The sequence below is a fragment of the Tachypleus tridentatus genome, chromosome 6, assembly GCF_004210375.1.
Source record: "Tachypleus tridentatus isolate NWPU-2018 chromosome 6, ASM421037v1, whole genome shotgun sequence".
Classification (NCBI taxonomy): domain Eukaryota; kingdom Metazoa; phylum Arthropoda; class Merostomata; order Xiphosura; family Limulidae; genus Tachypleus; species Tachypleus tridentatus.
The window spans coordinates 1,663,050-1,682,949 of NC_134830.1; the positions used below are offsets into that span (position 1 = coordinate 1,663,050).

A 19,900-nucleotide genomic window follows, 5' to 3' on the forward strand; every position below is an offset into this window, starting at 1 on the left:
AATTTTAATAAATTCCTTTTGTTGGAAATTAGAACTGTGTATGTTTTAAGGTAATAATACGTCATACCTTTCGCCATCGATGTTGTCAAATAAATCCACCTCTCTATATTTCAAGTAGCCTACCCTTTGTTTGTCTAGTATGACCACGATGCTGTCATACAGACTAGCCTCTGTTTGTCTTGTACGACCACGATGCTGTCATACAGACTAGCCTCTGTTTGTGTGGTATGACCATAATGTTGTCATACAGACTAGCTTCTGTTTTCTGGTATGACCAGAGTGTTGTCAAACAGACTAGCCTCTGTTTGTGTGGTATGACCATAATGTTGTCAAACAGACTAGACTCTGTTTGCCTTGTATGACCACAATGTTGTCAAACAGACTAGCTTGTGTTTGTCTGGTATGTACACTATGTTGTCAAACAGAGTAGCTTCTGTTCGTCCAGTGTTGTCATAAAGATTAGTTTCTGTATTACTAAATTTAGGAGAAAACTTTAAAATACCAGTTATGTTTGTGTAGTTTTGAAATGCAAAGACAATGTGATTTCTTATAAGTTATGTCTGTATGATAGTCGTTGTGATACGACCCCTTAATTTATTTGTTTTAACTTTTAACATCATTTTATTTGTCTACCATGAACAGCAGTAAGCTGCCAATATGTGAACCACTTTGACAGTTGTTAATGAATCTTGTTCAATGATTCATCCAGTTTATTTGTTCACTCACTGTCATTAATCGTGTATGACACCTAACTTGAGTTAAACTTGGTCCAGTGTTGTATTTTTAGTGTATGGAACACAGCTGGATTTAAGCTATTCGATATTTTATTTTTTATAGTATATTAATAATAACGTTGGTGTTTTACTTTCTATGGAAATATGAAAGTATAGAATATACTCATTATAATTTAAGTTCAGTGTATTACATTCAATAAGTGTGGAACATCAACTTGATTCGATGTCTTATTTTTTAGTCTGTGAAACAATTTAAACTAGGTTCGGTGTTTATTTTCTCCAGTGTATGGAACATAACTTGATTTAAACTAGGTTACATGTTTCGTTTTTTAAAGTGTATGAAAGACAGTTAAAATTAGCTTCGATGTTTCATTTGCTATAGTTCACCTAACATAGCTTGATTTAAGCTAGGTTCGATACTTCATTTTCTACAGTTCATGGGACATAATTTAAACTAGGTTTGGTGTTTGTTTTCTACAGTGTATTTTGGTCTACTTACTGATTGTAAGTCCTTCTACATTAGTTCACTTTAGAGCTCAAGTGAAACATTGTTTTTCCTATAACTCCATCTTACACTGACAAGTGATTGGCTTCTTCACAGTGAGCCATTTATCCTTCGACTAATCCGATCTGCGGACTGTCATTATGAGGAACGTACCCTTCTTGAAAGCCAAGATACAGAACAGGACTCGTAGCTAAATCTTGTGCACCAGTATGGCCGAGGTTCTTATTAAATGGCTGAATTTTGTAAAGTGTCTCCAGTACTGGACGTCCTCTCGGAGGTCCGCCTGCTCTGTAAGTTTTTTGGTCTGTGTTAGAAAATCTGTGAAGGTCCCTTTGTCCATTTGTTAAAGCGGTGAGTGATACACCTGCTAACTGATCTCCTTCACTCGGGTATTGTTCGGTGTTAAGAGGAATAACATTCAGCGCCACTCCTCGGAGACCTTGAGTAGCTGTTGGATATGGTAACATGGCTGGAGACCTTTGTGGCAAGCCACTTGACTGCTGACCTTCGTCATAGAGGGATGCTGGAAGTCCACCGGCATCGTGTGTTGCTTCGGGAGACTGGCCAGTAAACGGGTGAGGGACAATTCTTTCCGGCGGATCCATTTCGGATTGTGAACCTTCTTTTGATTGTGTAGGCCTAAGGGCATATCTTCCTAATATTGACTGTCTGAAGTTCAACTGTTTTTGTCTACCGTCGTTCATACTTTGGAAATCTTCTGGTAGGTTTCCGTATCCATATTCATGATTTATTATTGGTCGGGCGAAATAAAATCTTAAAAATCCGTTTGGACGTGTATTTGATGGTGATCTTTTGTCTTCACCTTGGACCATATATCCTAACAATATCGTTAGAACCTATTAAAACAAACATATAATAAAGGAAAGTTAGGGCCTGTTAAATATATAAATAGATACTTACGGGGTCGGACATAAAAATGGCCCCTCCTTCAAAAATGTTGTTAATTTGTTACATTCTTTATTAGATGACAGAAACAATATGTGACACAATATGTTTTTAGAATGCACTCGACGAGATCTGTTCGAATTTGATTTGAACTCCTAGTTTCTGACTTTCATAAATATCTGAACTTTTCATGATTTCAGTTACATTTTCTCATAAAAACGTACTGTGTACCAGCTGTAGTTTCTTGGACCTTCTTACTACAATTAGCTTATAAAATGATCAAACAAGTTTCTCTGTAATAATCGAACGTAAAAATGAAACTCAAAATAACACCAACCACTTTCATAAGTTAATATTTAGTGGACGTTCCCTTGGATTTCAGTACTGCTTCATATTGACCTGGTATGTTTTCAATGAGTGTCTACAGATATTCCTGAGTGATTGACTGTCATTCTTCTTGGATTTCAGTACTGCTTCACATGTATGTTTTCAATGAGTGTCTACAGATATTCCTGAGTGATTGACTGTCATCCTTCTTTGAGTAGTTCTTAAAGTTCATCTTCAGTGTTTGGTTTGTGATCTTTCATTAATCGGTTTAACTCAGCTCATAAATTTTCAATCGGATTAATACAAGTGATTGATCTGGCCATTCTATAATATTAACTTTCTTATTTCTCAGATTTCTTTTAATGACTCCATAACTGTAGAGAAAGTTGTTTGTTTATTTTCTAGGCTAACTAGAATAAGAAACTATAAGAAACTCCAGTACATACACAACACTTATTATGAGAAAATGTAACTGAAATCATGGAAGTTCACGTATTTATGAAAGTTAATGTTCAGATTAGGAGTTGAGATCATATTTGATCAGATCTCGTTGAGTGTGTTCTAAAAACACACAGTGCTATATAGTTTTTTAATAGCTGATAAAAGATATAACAAATTAACATTTTTCAAATTGGTCCATTTTTGTCCACCACTATATATAACAGAGAAAAGAAATAGTTATAGCTTTTCATGATGACGAAAACCCACTTGAAGAAAAAATATCTTCTAAAAACGGTTAAGCTGAAGATGACCTTTAAAGGTCGAAACGACATTTTGCAGTTTATTTTAATTAAAGCTTTCATACCAGCCGTATTTAGAATACAATTAAAGCCATTTTAAAAATACACACAATACATATATCTGTGATAAAGAAAGGCCACTGACACCCAGTGTAATAAAACAAACTATTTTTAGATATATAGTAAAGAAGGACAGTTGGAACCTGTTAAAAAAACGTTTTATACGTATGATAAAGGATCGGTATATTCTGTTAAAAACACGTCTTATACGTATGATAAAGGATCGGTAGAGCCTGTTATATATACTTGTTAAAAACATGTTTTATATATATAATAAAGGATAGGTAGATCCTGTTAAAAACATGTTTTATATACATAATAAAGGATAGGTAGATTCTGTTAAAAACATGTTTTATATATATAATAAAGAATAGGTAGATCCTTTTAAAAACATGTTTTATATATATAATAATGGATAGGTAGATCCTGTTAGAACATGTTTTATATACATATAAATACAATATTTATTGTATATACATATATACAATAAAGGATAGGTAGATCCTGTTAAAACATGTTTTATACATATAATAAAGGACAGGTAGATCCTGTTAAAAACATGTTTTATATACGTAATAAAGGATACGTAGATCCTGTTAAAACATATTTTATACATATAATAAAGGATAGGTAGATCCTGTTAAAAACATGTTTTAAACATATAATAAAGGATAGGTAGATCCTGTTAAAACATGTTTTATATACATAATAAAGAATAGGTAGATCCTGTTAAAAACATGTTTTATATATATAATAAAGGATAGGTAGATCCTGTTAAAACATGTTTTATACATATAAAAAAGGATAGCTAGATCCTGTTAAAAACATGTTTTATATACATAAAACAGGATAGGTAGATCCTGTTAAAACATGTTTTATACATATAATAAAGGATAGGTAGATCCTGTTAAAAACATGTTTTATATACATAATAAAGGATAGGTAGATTCTGTTAAAAACATGTTTTATATATATAATAAAGGATAGGTAGATCCTGTTAAAACATGTTTTATATATATAATAAAGGATAGGTAGATCCTGTAAAAAACATATTTTATACATATAATAAAGGATATGTAGAACTTGTTAAAACATGTTTTATATACATAATAAAGGATAGGTAGATCCTGTTAAAAACATGTTTTAAATACATAATAAAGGATAGGTAGATCCTGTTAAAACATGTTTTATATATAGAATAAAGGATAGGTAGATCCTGTTAAAAACATGTTTTATATATATAATAAAGGATAGGTAGATCCTGTTAAAACATGTTTATATACATAATAAAGGATAGGTAGATCCTGTTAAAAGCAAAATGAAAAATACTTAATTATGAAGTTATATGATTGTTTTTGTTAGACGCTGTTTGATACTTAACTATGAAGTTATATGATTGTTTTTTTAGACGCTGTTCGAGGAATAACTGGCTTTAATCTTGAAGTAATAGATTAGAGGAAAGGCAGTTAGTCGAAATCACATACCGCCATCTCTTGTTTGACCAAGAACTGGGACTTAACCTTTAACCTTACGGCCAAATAGCGCAGAACACGATTTTTGTTTATTTATTGTGGTAATACAATGCTAACCACGGGGCTAAGGTCTACAGAACAACATGTTAATTACTGTGTCATGTTCACCTAGAAATAAAATAAAAATACTGGAAATATAGGGCATTTACTGTTTTAATATGTCATGTTTTAATCGGTTGATATTCTTTATTATATACAGTTATAATTCATAGATTCAGAGAGAAATTTAAAGTATAATTAAATGTTTTTCATACATAGTTTCTCAAGTACGTTTAATTGAGCTTTTTACAGTAATACCTGCTCACAAACAATAACAACACAAAATTATTTTAGAAAGGAATAAAAGAATTGAAAGACGAGAAAAAGCCTAAAGAAAACAATTTTATAAATAAAAAGTGTTGTTGTTTGTAAATATAAGCACAAAGAGCTATCTGTGCTCTGTCCACCACGGGTATCTTGATAAATAAAAAGTGTTGTTGTTTGTAAATATAAGCACAAAGAGCTATCTGTGCTCTGTCCACCACGGGTATCAAAATTCGGTTTTTAGACTTGTAAATCCGTAGACTTACCACTGCGCCAGTGGGGGACATAAAAGTCTAAAATATAAAGTAGATAATACTGAGATATTTAATATAAACTAAATAATACTGAAATATTTAATATAAAGTAGATAATACTGAGATATTTAATATAAAGTAGATAATACTGAGATATTTAATATAAAGTAGATAATACTAAGATATTTAATATAAAGTAGATGATAAAGTAAGTTAAATTAAAGTTAGATAGAGCTGGAAATAATGTTGATTGAAGGTATATAAAATAAAAAATAATTTAGGTTGAGTTTAATTAAAGCTACAAACAATGTTGATTGAAGGTTGATTAATCTAGAAGATAATCTTAAAGGTAGATAAAAATTATATTAGGGTTGACAGGTGAATAGCGAAAATGTCGATATTTTCATGGATAACATTTCGCTGTAAAACCATAGACAGTAGATCATATATGGATCATTTTGAAATCGTCATCTAGTAAACATACAGTTAAAATTAGTTTAACTAATACAGCTGGGAACAAATGAAAACACATGGAAACTTTCACTTACAATTGACTTCAACACTGGCATAGCGAGTTACGTGACGTATATTTTAGACACTACTGGTTCAGGTGTGTTTCTCTTCTATTTATACAGTTACAACGAAGTAGCTACAAGCCAGAGTATAAGAAGGTACTGGGCAGTTACCCACCTTGTTTCTAAATTCAGCGTGCTTTAATCCAGGCATGAATTCAGATTAGCATGTATAACATAGAAGAGAAAGTAGTTATGTGCTAGACTTTCCGGGTGAAATAAACCGTGATGTATTGTGTGCCAATTTTAGATTTCATACGTTGATACCGTTACACAAGCTATTCTAGAACAAAAATACAAACTGCACGAGAGCATCATCATAAATGAGGTCAAAAAGTTTGGAACGAGTAAGAATTTGTTTTGTTTTTTTTGCAATTTCGCACAAAACTACTCGAGGGCTAGTCGTCCCTAATTTAGCAGTGTAAGACTAGAGGGAAGGCAGCTAGTCATCACCACCCATCGCCAACTCTTGGGCTACTCTTTTACCAACGAAAAGTGGGATTGACCGTAACATTATAACGCCCCCACGGCTGGGAGGGCGAGCATGTTTAACGCGACGAGTAAGAAAACAAAGTAAACAAGTGTTGCTGTTGAGTATATGCTAGAACAACAAAACAAAGTAAAACAAGTGTTGCTGTTGAGTATATGTTAAAACAACAAAACAAAGTAAAACAAGGGTTGCTGTTGAGTATATGTTAAAACAACAAAACAAAGTAAAACAAGTGTTGCTGTTGAGTATATGTTAAAACAACAAAACAAAGTAAAACAAGTGTTGCTGTTGAGTATATGTTAGAACAACAAAACAAAGTAAAACAAGTGTTGCTGCTGAGTATATGTTATTCTATTACATCAAATGAAAATATGATATTACACAATTGAAATATACTAAAACAAATAATTGAAGTGAAAAGGATATAACTGAAACGAAAGACAAACTCTTTTACTCAAACATTACTCTCAGTGATGTCGAGAAACCCACTTGTTGAGAAATATATATGCAAAAACGGCTCGTTTGGGTTGAGAAAATATTTTACATAGAAGAGCGAACAACGTTTCGACCTTCTTCGGTCATCGTCAGGTTCACAAAGAAAAAAAGAGGTAACTGACCGGAAGCTGACCACATGTTTGTAAGGGGTTGTGTAACTGAATGTCGGAATGTAGAGGGCGGTGTTAGATGTTTTGAATATATAATTTTATTTATTTATTATATTAATATAGGTATAAAAGCGTTCCTTTATATTGGTTTATTTTGGGTTTAAGTTGTTGTATAAGTAAGGCTTCTTTAATTTTGCGTTTGTTTATGTTTGTTTCTTTATTTAGTATTTGAGTGTTTTCTATGGTTATGTTGTGTTTATTTGACTTGCAGTGTTCGAAAACGTGTGAAGGTGACTTTTTATGTTCTTTGAATCTGGTTTCCATTTTTCTACTTGTTTCTCCAATATAGAAGTCGTGGCAGTTATCACATTGTATTTTGTAAATAATGTTGGTGTGGTGTTTGTCAGTGTAGTTTTTACATAGTATAGACCTCAGTTTTGTGCCTGGTTTTTGAATAAATTTGGTATTAACTGGAATGTCATTTTTTGTTACTAATTTTTGCCAAATGTTGGTTATTTGTTTGCTGATGTCGGGAATATATTGTATACAGCAGTATATGGTTTCGTGATTTTTTGATTCGTGAGATATATTTACTTTTGTTGGTTGATTTTGCTTTCTGTCTAGGTGTGTGCGTATAATGTTTTCTACAGTTTGTGGAGGAAACTTATTGATGTTGATGAAGTATTGTTTTATTTTGTCTAATTCATCGTTAATTTTATCTGGTGAGCATAGTTTTATGGCTGTGTTTATTTGGTTTCTTAATATGTTCAGTTTTTCTGTTTCATGTGCTCAGTCCCAAGCAATGTATAATCCAGTATGGGTGATTTTACGGTAGATTTCTGTTTTCAATTGTGTGTCGGTTCTTGTAATTTTGAGGTTAAGAAATCATATTTGATTGCTTTCTTCCTGTTCACAAGTGAAGTTAATGTTGGGATGTATAGAGTTAATGTGATTGAAAAAATTAAGTGTGTGTTCTGTAGATGTGAATCCCGCAACCGTGTCATCTACATATTTGTACCAGTATAGTGGTGGATGTAATGCTGTGTTAATTGTTTGTGTTTCAACTTGTGTCATAAAAATATTGGCTAGAACTGGTGATACTGGGTTGCCCATGCTCAGGCCATTTGTTTGTATATAGTTTTGGTTGTTGAACATGAAGTTTGTCTTTATCGTGGTGAATTCTATGAGGGTTGCTAACTGGTTACTGGGAATTTCTATGGTTGGGTTAGGGTCTCGGATATAGAGTTCTAAGGCTATCTTGCAGGCTTCAGTGGTTGGAACTTCTGTAAAGAGGGATATAACATCGAAACTGGCCATTGAGGCTTTATGATTAAGTTGATTTGGATTAGACTTGAAATTAAAAGAGTCTTTGATGAATGAGCTGGCTGATGTTACATATTTGGAGAATGCCCATGCTATGTATTTACCAAGATTGTAATTAAACGATTCATATGTGGACATTATTTGTCGTAATGGACAATCTGGTTTATGAGGTTTGGGGTGCCGTATATTTGCGGTGTGTGTGAGTCGGTTTTACGTAGGTAGGAATAAAGTGTTTGTGAAATTGTGTTGGCTTTTTTCATTTGTAGTAGTAATTTGTTCAGTTGCGTCTCGTGTGTCTTTGTTGGATTTGTGTGTATTGGTTTAAATTTGTTCGTGTCTGATAGGATGTTATTCATTTTTTGGATGTAGGATGTATTTATTCGTGTTCATAAAAAGTCACCTTCACACGTTTTCGAACACTGCAAGTCAAATAAACACAACATAACCATAGAAAACACTCAAATACTAAATAAAGAAACAAACATAAACAAAGGCAAAATTAAAGAAGCCTTACTTATACAACAACTTAAAACCAAAATAAACCAATAAAAAGGAACGCCTTTATACCTATATTAATATAATAAATAAATAAAATTATATATTCAAAACATCTAACACCGCCCTCTACATTCCGACACTCAGTTACACAACCCCTTACAAACATGTGGTCAGCTTCCGGTCAGTTACCTCTTTTTTTCTTTGTGAACCTGACGATGACCGAAGAAGGTCGAAACGTTGTTCGCTCTTCTATGTAAAATATTTTCTCAACCCAAACGAACCGTTTTTGCATACAAACATTACTCTGTCATACGAGTGTCGCCTAAAACTTGGCAATAGGTGCTATTGAGCAGTTACGTTCTTTCCAGATTAGCACAAGCTTAGTGACTGCTGAGCACCGCTATTATAAATTACTTGATTTGTTCCTTCTAATTACGTAAACCTTACATTAAGCCTATTCTGGATACTAATGTTGATGAAATTTATAAACCTATAAGGTTATTTGTATGTCTTCTCTAAAGAGTACACACTACACGGTATGTTGGTTGCAACTGGTGTTTCTATTTCATTTGACAACATAAAGTTTATAATAAACAGGCTCTAGTGTACAAGCTAGTGTAGCTATCATCATACGTTAGTAATTATTCCCAGAGTATCTCTCACCATGTGTCTGTACGTACTCCATGCGTAGTCTACATTATAAGTCTATAGGTATTATATGGGTAATTTTCATCATACGTCTGTAGATATTCAAACGATAAGTATAATAAATATCAACCATTAGATTGAATTTTGGTAAGTGTAACACACATTAGAAGCATGCGTCAACCATTAGAATGAATTTTGATAAGTGTAACACGTGTTAAAAGCAAGCGTCAACCATTAGAATCAACTTTGGTAAGTGTAACACGTGTTAAAAGCATGCGTCAACCATTAGAATGAATTTTGGTAAGCAGGGGCGTAGCCAAGTGGGGGTTGGGGATTAAATCCCCCCATGAACCCAAACTTTTTAGACAAGTTCAGTTGCCACCTGTGAAGTTTCATAAAGATCCGTGATTGCATGGCATATAATTTCACATACAACAAATGGTCAAATGCAAATTTCTGATTGAACACTTTTAATACAGCAAGTTTTGTCAGAACTAGAGAAATACAATTGAATATCTATGAAAGGCTTAAACGCCTGTTCGTTTTTGCCAGGACATCTACAACACAGTTTGGTTCAACTTTAATATCACGGTGAATGTATAATGAGGCCAGGCCATTCAATCGATCTTCAGGAGTGATATTTCTCAAATACGTTTTGAGTCTTCTGAGAGTTGAAAACGAACGCTCCACTGAGCTCGTTGACACAGGCAGCGTGGCAAATACTTTCAACAGTCTAGAAATGACTGGGAACATTTGTGCATTGCACATTGCATATGCATTTATGACATTTTTTAGTCTGTTGTTCGCAAGCGATTTGTACCAAACCCTAAGCTCACCAACTACAGCTAGTGAAGTGCTGTCAATGTCAGCCTTGTATATATTACCAACTCTTTAATTTGGTCACATTGTTGTGCTGTAGGTTCTGACCGTTCTGTGGTAGCTCCTGATGGTGGTAGACAATGAAGTTTGTAAGGAGAGTTTTGTGACTGGACAGACAGTCACATATTTGTGAAAAAAATTAATCAACAAATGGTACAAATACAACAATACGAAAGTATTCCTCAAGGCGTTTGTGGGTTAGCACGGTACATCTGTCTTTTATCCTTCCTTGGCATTATGATGTCAATTTGAAGCTCACTACACAGAGTTTAAGCCTCACAGAAAATGTTGTTAAATTCATTCACAGTATTATTTCTGAGTGAACGGATTAAATCTTCCACTATTTCTACGTGATGCATCGCAGCACCTAAATTAATGTTCTGTTGCTGCAGTAAGTTGCACAAAGGTAAACTAAAGGAAAACAATTTAGCAATGGTAAGTAGAGTTATGATAAATTCTGGCTGTGTTATAGAACACAACAATTGATTGGTTTGCGTGGCAGAATCTCTGTCTTGTCAACCTGATATGGTCTCAAGGGCATCTACAACTGTATGGATTAATTCTAGAAAGACAATGAAATGACTGAGTCATGCCTCTCAACCCACCGGGTGAGGCAGATACCTTTCAAACTTTTTTTTTCGATTCAGGTGCTTTATTCTCCACCGAAAGAGCCAAAACGTGCTTTCTTTTGGGTGTATTGAGAAAGTTTTCAATGCTAGAAATTACTTCCATGCAATTTCGCACAGGAATTTCTTTACAAGCATCAGAAATTGCCAAGTTTAAAGAATGGGCACTGCAGTGTACATAGGGTGCAAGTGAGAATTTATCACTTATGTGTCTCTGGACATCATTGAATTTCCCACTCATAGAGGCAGCACCGTCGTACCCTTGTCCTCGCAGGTAAGCCATGTCAGGGCCATATTTTGTCAGATTGGTTATGATAACATCAGCGAAGTTTCTGCCTGTCACATCATGAACAGGTATAAATTGCAAAAAATCTTCTCTCATTGCAACAGAGTTGTCATTGGCATGCAAATATCTAACACACAGCAAAAACTGTTCAATGCCTGAAATATCTGTTGTTTTATCAGCTAATATTGAGAAACACTTTGCAGCATTGACCCTGTTGACCAAAGCATCAAGAACATGAGTATCACAGGCATTGATGATTTCATTTTGAATTTGAGGACTCAGATACGTAGCATTCCTATTTGTACTCTTAAGGCTTGCTGAAAGCTTGACATCAGTCTTTGTCCTGTAGCGCAAAATTGCCCGAAAATTCCCATCATTATTGATGGGCTCCTCATCAGTTTCACCAACAAACATTGGACCAGAATCATATTTTCTCCTCACAGCTAAACCCTGTCTCCCGCACAGCAATACAGTATCAATAGTAGGCATTAAATATTGCCGGTTCTGTTCAATTTCTTGCTTGTAAATTGCATAAAGCTGTAAGTGCACAGATGGACTTTTGTTTACGACCTGTAGAAAATTGTTAGCTTTTTCTTTGCTGTCTTTGGTGGTACTGTTTCAATTCGTGTGCCTTGAAGTCTTCAACCACCTTCTTCCAGTTTGTGTATGGAAATTTCATTTGTTGTCCCAATTTCTGGCTTCCAACACCAGCACCATCAGGAGCAAAAAGACAGCAGTACTTGCAGAAAGCACCCTTTGCATGTTGACTGTAGAGTAGCCATCTCCACTGTGAAAGCCAACGATGCTGAAACGCAGCTTTCTTGGACCACACTGGGGGAAAACATAATCACTCTCTGGCTTCCAGGCATTCTCAAGGAGGCATTTTTTGGTTTCAGCGTTTATCTAAAAGAGACAGAAAGGCATAGTTCTAATTAAGTTATTTTGCACATAGGAAAGTTTGTTATCAGAGTACAATAATCTCGAAGAGAAAGGCTTAGAGCTGTACTTCACAGAGCAGGCTTAACATCCTGTGGCTGTAGGCCTACAATCACTAGCAACAATGAATATTCAGTCTAAAATTCATCAGAATGTTTGCATGATTTTAATACAAAATTAATATTATAAGGAGTCGACTTACCTATTTATTAATGCTGACGTCATCAGAAATGTAATTTCCAATGTCCCAGACTGGACCTGAGGTGGTACTGGCAGCACTGGTAGAAGGCCAGGTGGTGACTCTAACAATTCAGTTGACAATTCTGATTCAACCTGATTGGTTGCAGCAGATTGATCAGGATTAGCCTCATGAATGGATTTAAAGAACCCATGCAGTGTATTTTGCTTTTTCAGGCTTGACACAGTGAATGATTGTTTATCGCAACTTCTATTTGTCAACGTCACATTCACAGTACCATTGGCGCCATCTATAGTGAATGATTCACTATAGATGGCGCCAATGGTACTAGGTTAGTGCCATGGTGCTGCCAGCCTGTCACGGTGCCGCCCACTGTTTATTTGTGAAGTTAATTCTTGAAATCCATGGAATCTGAACATACACTGTCCATGATATTTGAATACAGATTATAGACACTTTACATGTATTTTACACTCTCCTGAGTGACTCTATGTTTTATATGTTGATGACAGGACTGTAGGCCTACTTTGCTGGGCCTGATAACTTTAAGTTATATATTATATATTTATTTATGATTAAAACAATAACACAAACACCTCAATGTGCCATTCTGAAATTTGCCAAAAAGGTGGTCTTAGAATGCATAATTCAGGCTGTTCTTTTATGTTTTTGTTTAAAAATTTCCTGGAGGCATGCCCCCGGACCCCTAGAATGGCTTCGTGCCTGCGGCGCTCGCATCAAGCTTTCAAACTACCCCCCTCCCATGGCCATTTCTGGCTACGCCCGTGTTGGTAAGTGTAACACATGTTAAAAGCATGTGTCAACCATTAGAATGAAATGGGGTAAGTATAACATGTGTTAAAAGCAAGCGTCAGCCATTAGATTCAACTCTGGTAAATGTAACACGCGTTAAAAGCAAGTGTCACACACCAAAGTTGTATTTAATGGTAAGTATAACATATGCTAAAACTAAGCGTCAACCATTAGATTGAATTGGAGTTCGTGTAACACATATTAAAAGCAAGCATCAACCATTATATTGAATTTTGACAAGTGTAACACATGTTAAAAGCATGTGTGAACCTTTAAAATGAACTCTGGAAGTGTAACACATGTTAAAAGGTTGTTGTTGTTACTTTAAATTAAGCACAAAGCTACACAATGGGCTCTCTGTGCTTGGTCCACCACGGGTATCGAAACCCAGTTTGTAGCGTTGTAAGTCCGCAGATATACCGCTGAGCCACTGGGGGCACATGTTAAAAGCATGTGCCAACCATTAGAATGAATTTTGGTAAATGTAACACGTGTTAAAACCAAGCGTCAACCATTAGATTCAACTTTGGTAAGTGTAACGGAAATAAAAGCATCATATATATATATATATATATACAAAAGATTAATATATTTCACTCCAACCAACACCACAGTGAATAAACTACATTTTTTCTATAGGTGTATTCACGGCTTCATGTGCTATATTTGGAATTGTTTACTCAACTCTATCTTTTTCTGAAGTATATTTATTTTTAGATACTCTGCATTTAGAGCTGTAGATCGCTTCAAACATATCCAGCATCATTCTTTCCAACAGATAGACTTACAACACCAGTAATTTCAGTAATGTATTTGCTCATTGTGGCAGTCTATTCACAGTTTTAACATTTCAGTATTTCCCATGACAGATACAATACTTAATGAGTCATTATGGTTGTCTATAATTAGTTTTGACAGTTTATTATTTACCATGACAGACACGGTTATTTAATGAGTCATTGTAGCTGTCTATTCTCGCTTTTGAAAGTTTATTATTTATCATGGTGGACACAATTGTAAATGAGTCATTATAAATGTCTCTCCTTAGTTCTGAGACTTTATAATTTACCATGGCAGACACGATTAATTTATGAGTCTTAATGACGACCTTGGTTGTGTTACCTTATTATTTCCTCTGACAATATGATATGTTTTGAATTTCGAGCAAAGCTGTCTGCGCTAGCTGTCCCTAACATAAAAGTGGAAGACTACAGGGAAGGCAGCTAGTCATCACCGTCCACCATTATTTATTTACTAATAAATAATGGGATTTACCATCACATTATAATGCTACCACAGCTAAAAAGACGAACATGTTACTAGGAGAGGGATTCGAGCCCGCGACCTTCAGATTGCGAGTCAAGAGCTCTAATTATATGGCCGTGCCGGCCATTCTCTGATAGTCACAGTGTTTTATGCACGTGTGTGATCGCTCAGTAAAATAATGAAGTATGAATTATCATTTCTTTGTGAGTTGATTTTACGACTTGGAAATTTACGTCATCAAAGAGTATTTCCAGATTCAATTACAATATTTTGTTTTAAATGAAATTTTAAGTGTTATACTTAACCAGTTATCTTTAACTATACTTTTAGTAAGACTTGGTCTGAATTTTCTTTTAGCTAATGCAGATACCCCTCGTGTAGCTTTGCGCGAAATTCAAACCAAACCAAACCAAACTAGACGTTCTAGGCCTATCTTTTGAAACTTTATGATCCTTTGGGTCCGCAGCTCCAAACATTTAGATTATAATATTAATAAGTGCAAACCCATCGCTAATGTCTGGCGAAATAGTGGATTTGATCCAAAGCGTGAAGTGCGATCTTGCAGCAACGGGTTTGTTTGGTTTGATTTGAATTTCGTGCAAAGCTATACGAGAGGTTTCTGCGCTAGCCGTCCCTAATTTTGCAGTGTAAGACTGGAGGGAAGGGTCATTACCACCCACCGTCAACTCTTGGGCTACTCTTTCACCAAAAAATAGTGGGAATGACCGTAACATTATAACGCTCCCATGGCTGAAAGGGCTAGCATGTTTGGTGTTACGGGGACTCGAACCCGCGACCCTCAGATTACAAGTCGAGTGCCTTATTCACCTGGCCATGCGGGGCCCGCATGCAGCAACGGGACGCAAACCATCGAATCTCGGATTCCCAGTTGACAAACTAACGATCTGGCCACGTCTAGCTCGTTGAAGGAGCTTATATTGTTTTGTTAATTTAACTTACTTGTTTCTTTACGTTTTAGTAACACGGGACCCTAATCACAAGAATTCTAACAATATTTCAGTATCTACACGTTTTAATAACATATATTTGTCAATAAATTAGAGGCTTAGTCGTTCATTTTTTTCATCAGCAAATTGAAGTTTCAGTGATAAAACAAATTCACAAATAAATAAACAGTGTTTATTTCTAAGTAGATATAAAGCTACACAATGGGCTATTTGTGCTCTGCCCACCACAGTTATCGGAACTCGGTTTCTGGTGTTGTAAGTCCGAAGACATTCCACTGTGCCACTGGGAAACAAATAAACAAATAACTAGTTAGTCTGCTGGATAATTAGGTTTAATTATTTTTGACAGTATGTCACATGCTATCCGCATACCTAAAATATTTTACGTTATTGGTAGGGTTATATATCAAAATTAAATGTATGCTGGAAGGAGTCTCCTGCTGGTACAGCGGCAAGTCTACGGATTTACAACGCTACAATCGACGCTTCGATTCCCTTCGGTAAACTCACCAGAGAGCTCGATGTAGCTTTGTTATAAAGAAAACAGACAATAAGGTAAAACGTAAATTTTTTCTTGCCTTTAATCGTTGTAACCATTTGCTAGTACAGGCTATTAACTCGTAATATTAATATTAATTTTGCAAAAGTTTATGTCTATGTTTCAAACAAATTGTACGTTCTATCCGTTCGCCTGCAAAAAAAAAAAGTCTGTTTTACACGAATATTACGTAATATCTGTTTCTCCTGTGAAGGATTATAACGTTATTTTATACCCAACACTTTTACAAACAGATTTTGTAAAACGAGAATACACGTTTTTAAGTGATTTTTGAAAAACAAAATGTCTACATCATATACACTAATAATTATTTTTAACACATAAACTTTCTTTTGTTGGCAATTATGTTCGAGAGAGAAATATAACTTCATTAAAATAAATAATTTTGTGATTGGAGAACCTAACACAATTCTACTAATGGAAAGAATGAAGTGAATATAACCACCTTAAAGTCAATAGTTTTGACTAAATAAAGATGTTAATTGAGAGGCAGACGTTCGCTGACAGGTTTATTTTGAACAAAGACTGGAAATAGAGGGGGCGACCACGTGACTTGTATTTGATCATATTCGTATCACGGAAGCTGTTTTTTGTTGTTGTTTTCTTACTTTTCTTGTCAGTGGCTTCAGGATATGAATAAAGTAAGAAGAGGTTGACAACCCGATGAAGATAGTACAGATTTGGGCAATTCGTATCCGAGACACTGTACGCGTAACTGGGGTGTTTGTATAAATATATATATGTATATAACTTACATTAAATATTGGTAAAACTACAATTTGTATATTATTCGGATGTTATCCATGACAATTATGTAAACTGTAAATATTTGTTCAGTTTGTCGAGAAAACCCACTTGTAGAGAAAGATATATATGTAGAAACGGCTCGTTTGGGTTGACAAAATTTTTACTGTGTAAAAACTACACTGACAAACACCACACCAACATTATTTATAAAATACAATGTGATAACTGCCACGACTTCTTTATTGGAGAAACAAGTAGAAAAATGGAAACAAGATTCAAAGAACATAAAAAGTCACCTTCACACGTTTTCGAACACTGCAAATCAAATAAACACAACAAAACCATAAAAACACTCAAATACTAAATAAAGAAACGCAAAATTAAAGAAGCCTCACTTATACAACAACTCAAGCCCAAAATAAACCAATATAAAGGAACACCTTTATACCTATATTAAAAATAATATAATAAATAATAATAATAAAATAAATAATATAAAATTATATATTCAAAATCTAAGCGAGCCCTCTACATTCCGACACTCAGTTACACAACCCCTTCCAAACATGTGGTCAGCTTCGGGTCAGTTACCTCTTTCTTTCTTTGTGAGCCTGACGATGACCGAAGAAAGTGGAAACGTTGTTCGCTCCTCTAGGTAAAAAATTTTCTCAACCCAAACAAGCCGTTTTTACATATATATTTGTTCAGTTTGTCTATTTCGGATTCTAAAACAGATGTGGGTTAAAGTAACATTTCGTCTTCTAAAAGCCACTAAGCTAGAAGAATATGAAAAAAGTTATAGTTTGTGTGATTTTTGTAAGAAATGTTGGGCTTATTAATTTCTAATCCTTCGCTAGCTTTCGGAATTTATATCATAACTGTTATGTACAATAAGCAATGTCATTGGAGAATGTATATCATTTAAAAGTCTATGAAAACAGTTTACACATTGAACATTCATGACGATCACTTATTGTGTGCACGTAACTGAACACTTTGTAAAACTTTATTATTCAGAATACAGACAATCTCCAAATACTGATTAATGTGCATAATATAGTAACAAACGCACATAATATGGAGGGTACGTAACTGGAGCAGATGAGAAATTGGAAGATAAAATATCAAAGAAATTTATTGTTTTATGGGCGGATCCAGGATTTTTTTATATATATATTTTTTAGGGAGAAGGTGGGTGTAACTGGCGGAAAGTTGATAAGAAACAGAACCAGAACTGAGACAACGCCCAAACAAGAGAGGTGGGCTATGTGTAAAAACATCTGTGAAATAAACGCTCTGAAACGTTCCCGAAATATGTACAACTTTTAGTGTGGAATAAAAAGTCTCTTTTAGATTATGGGAACACTGTAAGTTTTCTTTTCCAATCACAAATATAATTTCGGCTGACTATGGAAGATACACATTTCGATAAAATGAAGAATTAACTCGCTATTAACAATTAACACTCATATACTAAGAAGGGAAAACAGATATAAACAAACACAAAATCAAGGAAACCTTACTTATACAACAACAAAAATCAAAATTAAACCAATATAAAGGAACACCTTTAGGCCTATACTAATTAATAACCTAGCATTCAACTGTAACGCCCTCTACAATCTCGTACCCGTTTACACTCTCGTCCCTAAGACATGTATTTGGCTAGAGTCAGCTGTAAACTCGGTCTTTGTTAACCTGAAGATGGTCTAAGAAGGCCGAAACATTGTTATCTGCTTTTCAGTAAAAGTGTTGATACCAATACCAGTCGTTCTTCGATACATTTTAACATCTTTAAAGTCTTTTCAAACAAAGGTTGACTAGCAATAGTCTATTTCGATGTATATGTAGATTTCATTGCGATTAAAACTGATGAATGAAAATATATTTAAAAACGTTTTGTTTTTATTGCATCACGTTAACGAACATGAGATCAATTACATATTCGTAAGACAATAAAGTTTATTAACTGTCGTTAACTAAACGTTAAATATTATTTGTAACCACTCTACTATCTGTTTTTAGATCACAGACACCTGAAGCCGTTTGCTGGATCCATTTTAGGGAAATCGAACCCCGGGATTTAGCGTCATAACGCCGAAGACTTACCACTGTCACACGGGCTATCACACTGTAGGGACTTCTCACTTTAAAATAAAAATCAGAATTGGCGTAATGATGACCTTCCCTAGGGGTCACAGAAAGCGTTCTTTATTCCAGCTGATGGTCAGAGAAAATATAAACAAGTTTACCAGTGAAACCATTCTATCTAAGTTAGTTTATTACACAAAAATTTAACGATTAATCCAATGTAATGTTAGCATGTTAATTCATTTAGTGGAAAATTGAACTATTGTCTTAAACAGGTTTTGTAGCTGCATTTTATGAAACGATAATTACAAATTTGAAGTGTGTTTTGGTGGACATTGAACTCACTGACTATAACATTTATTGTTGGTTAACATGACACTCAACAAGTTGAACTCTCTTCATTATAACGGATTTATTTGTGTACAATGTTTAATCTCTAACTGTGGGACTCGATCAGTAAGGTACAAGTAATCTTGTTAAGTAAAAGTGTCCTTAGGTGTAGATTTTCACCTTAGTTTTATTTTTCTTCTGAAAAAAATCTTCATTTTCTTTCCTATCGTCTAGACAAACATACCGTCAATATTTCTGTTCCTGTATCAATTTCACAATGAGCTAACAAACTGACAATCAAGTTTGATTTATCTTCTAGCGCGCTGTCTGCCCGAAGCCTTCTTGCCAAACCGACCTCTCAGTGGGAGGGGTGCTGTTCTAGTTTCACTGCGTTAGAACGTAAGTCATCGACCTTATGCGCATGTGAAATTTCAAATCTTTATTATTGGCGTTACTATAAATTTGTGGGATTATTACCGAGTTTAAATAAACATTTAAATAAGTTTATACAATATCTGTTTCTGAAGAGACGTTCTTTAGGATGTTGTTTGTTTGTTTTGAATTTCGCGCATAGCTACTCGAAGGCTATCTGCGCTAGCCGTTCCTAATTTAGCAGTGTAAGACTAGAGGGAAGACAGCTAGTCATCACCCCCCGCCAACTCTTGGGCTACTCTTTTAGCAACGATCAGTGGGATTGACCATA

At 34.6% G+C, this 19,900-nt stretch overlaps 1 protein-coding gene and 1 long non-coding RNA gene across 3 annotated transcripts; one reads left to right on the forward strand and one right to left on the reverse strand.

Annotated features, from left to right (window-relative positions):
• Positions 1–806: 806 nt before the first annotated feature.
• Positions 807–6,175, reverse strand: LOC143251819 (uncharacterized). 2 transcript variants are annotated; one of them, XM_076503058.1, is made up of 2 exons: positions 6,052–6,175; positions 807–2,096 (listed from the first exon to the last, which is right to left on the reverse strand). In XM_076503058.1, exons 1-2 carry the CDS (start codon positions 6,085–6,087, stop codon positions 1,344–1,346), a joined length of 789 nt encoding a protein of 262 aa, XP_076359173.1. In that variant the 5' UTR covers positions 6,088–6,175; the 3' UTR covers positions 807–1,343. The 2 variants fall into 2 exon arrangements, with proteins under 2 accessions (XP_076359173.1, XP_076359174.1); XM_076503059.1 differs by having other exon boundaries at positions 5,910–6,170.
• LOC143251820 (uncharacterized) lies at positions 1,823–19,190 on the forward strand. Its single transcript, XR_013028655.1, has 2 exons — positions 1,823–1,960; positions 18,802–19,190. It is a non-coding gene; the product is annotated as an uncharacterized LOC143251820 (long non-coding RNA).
• Positions 19,191–19,900: the final 710 nt, after the last annotated feature.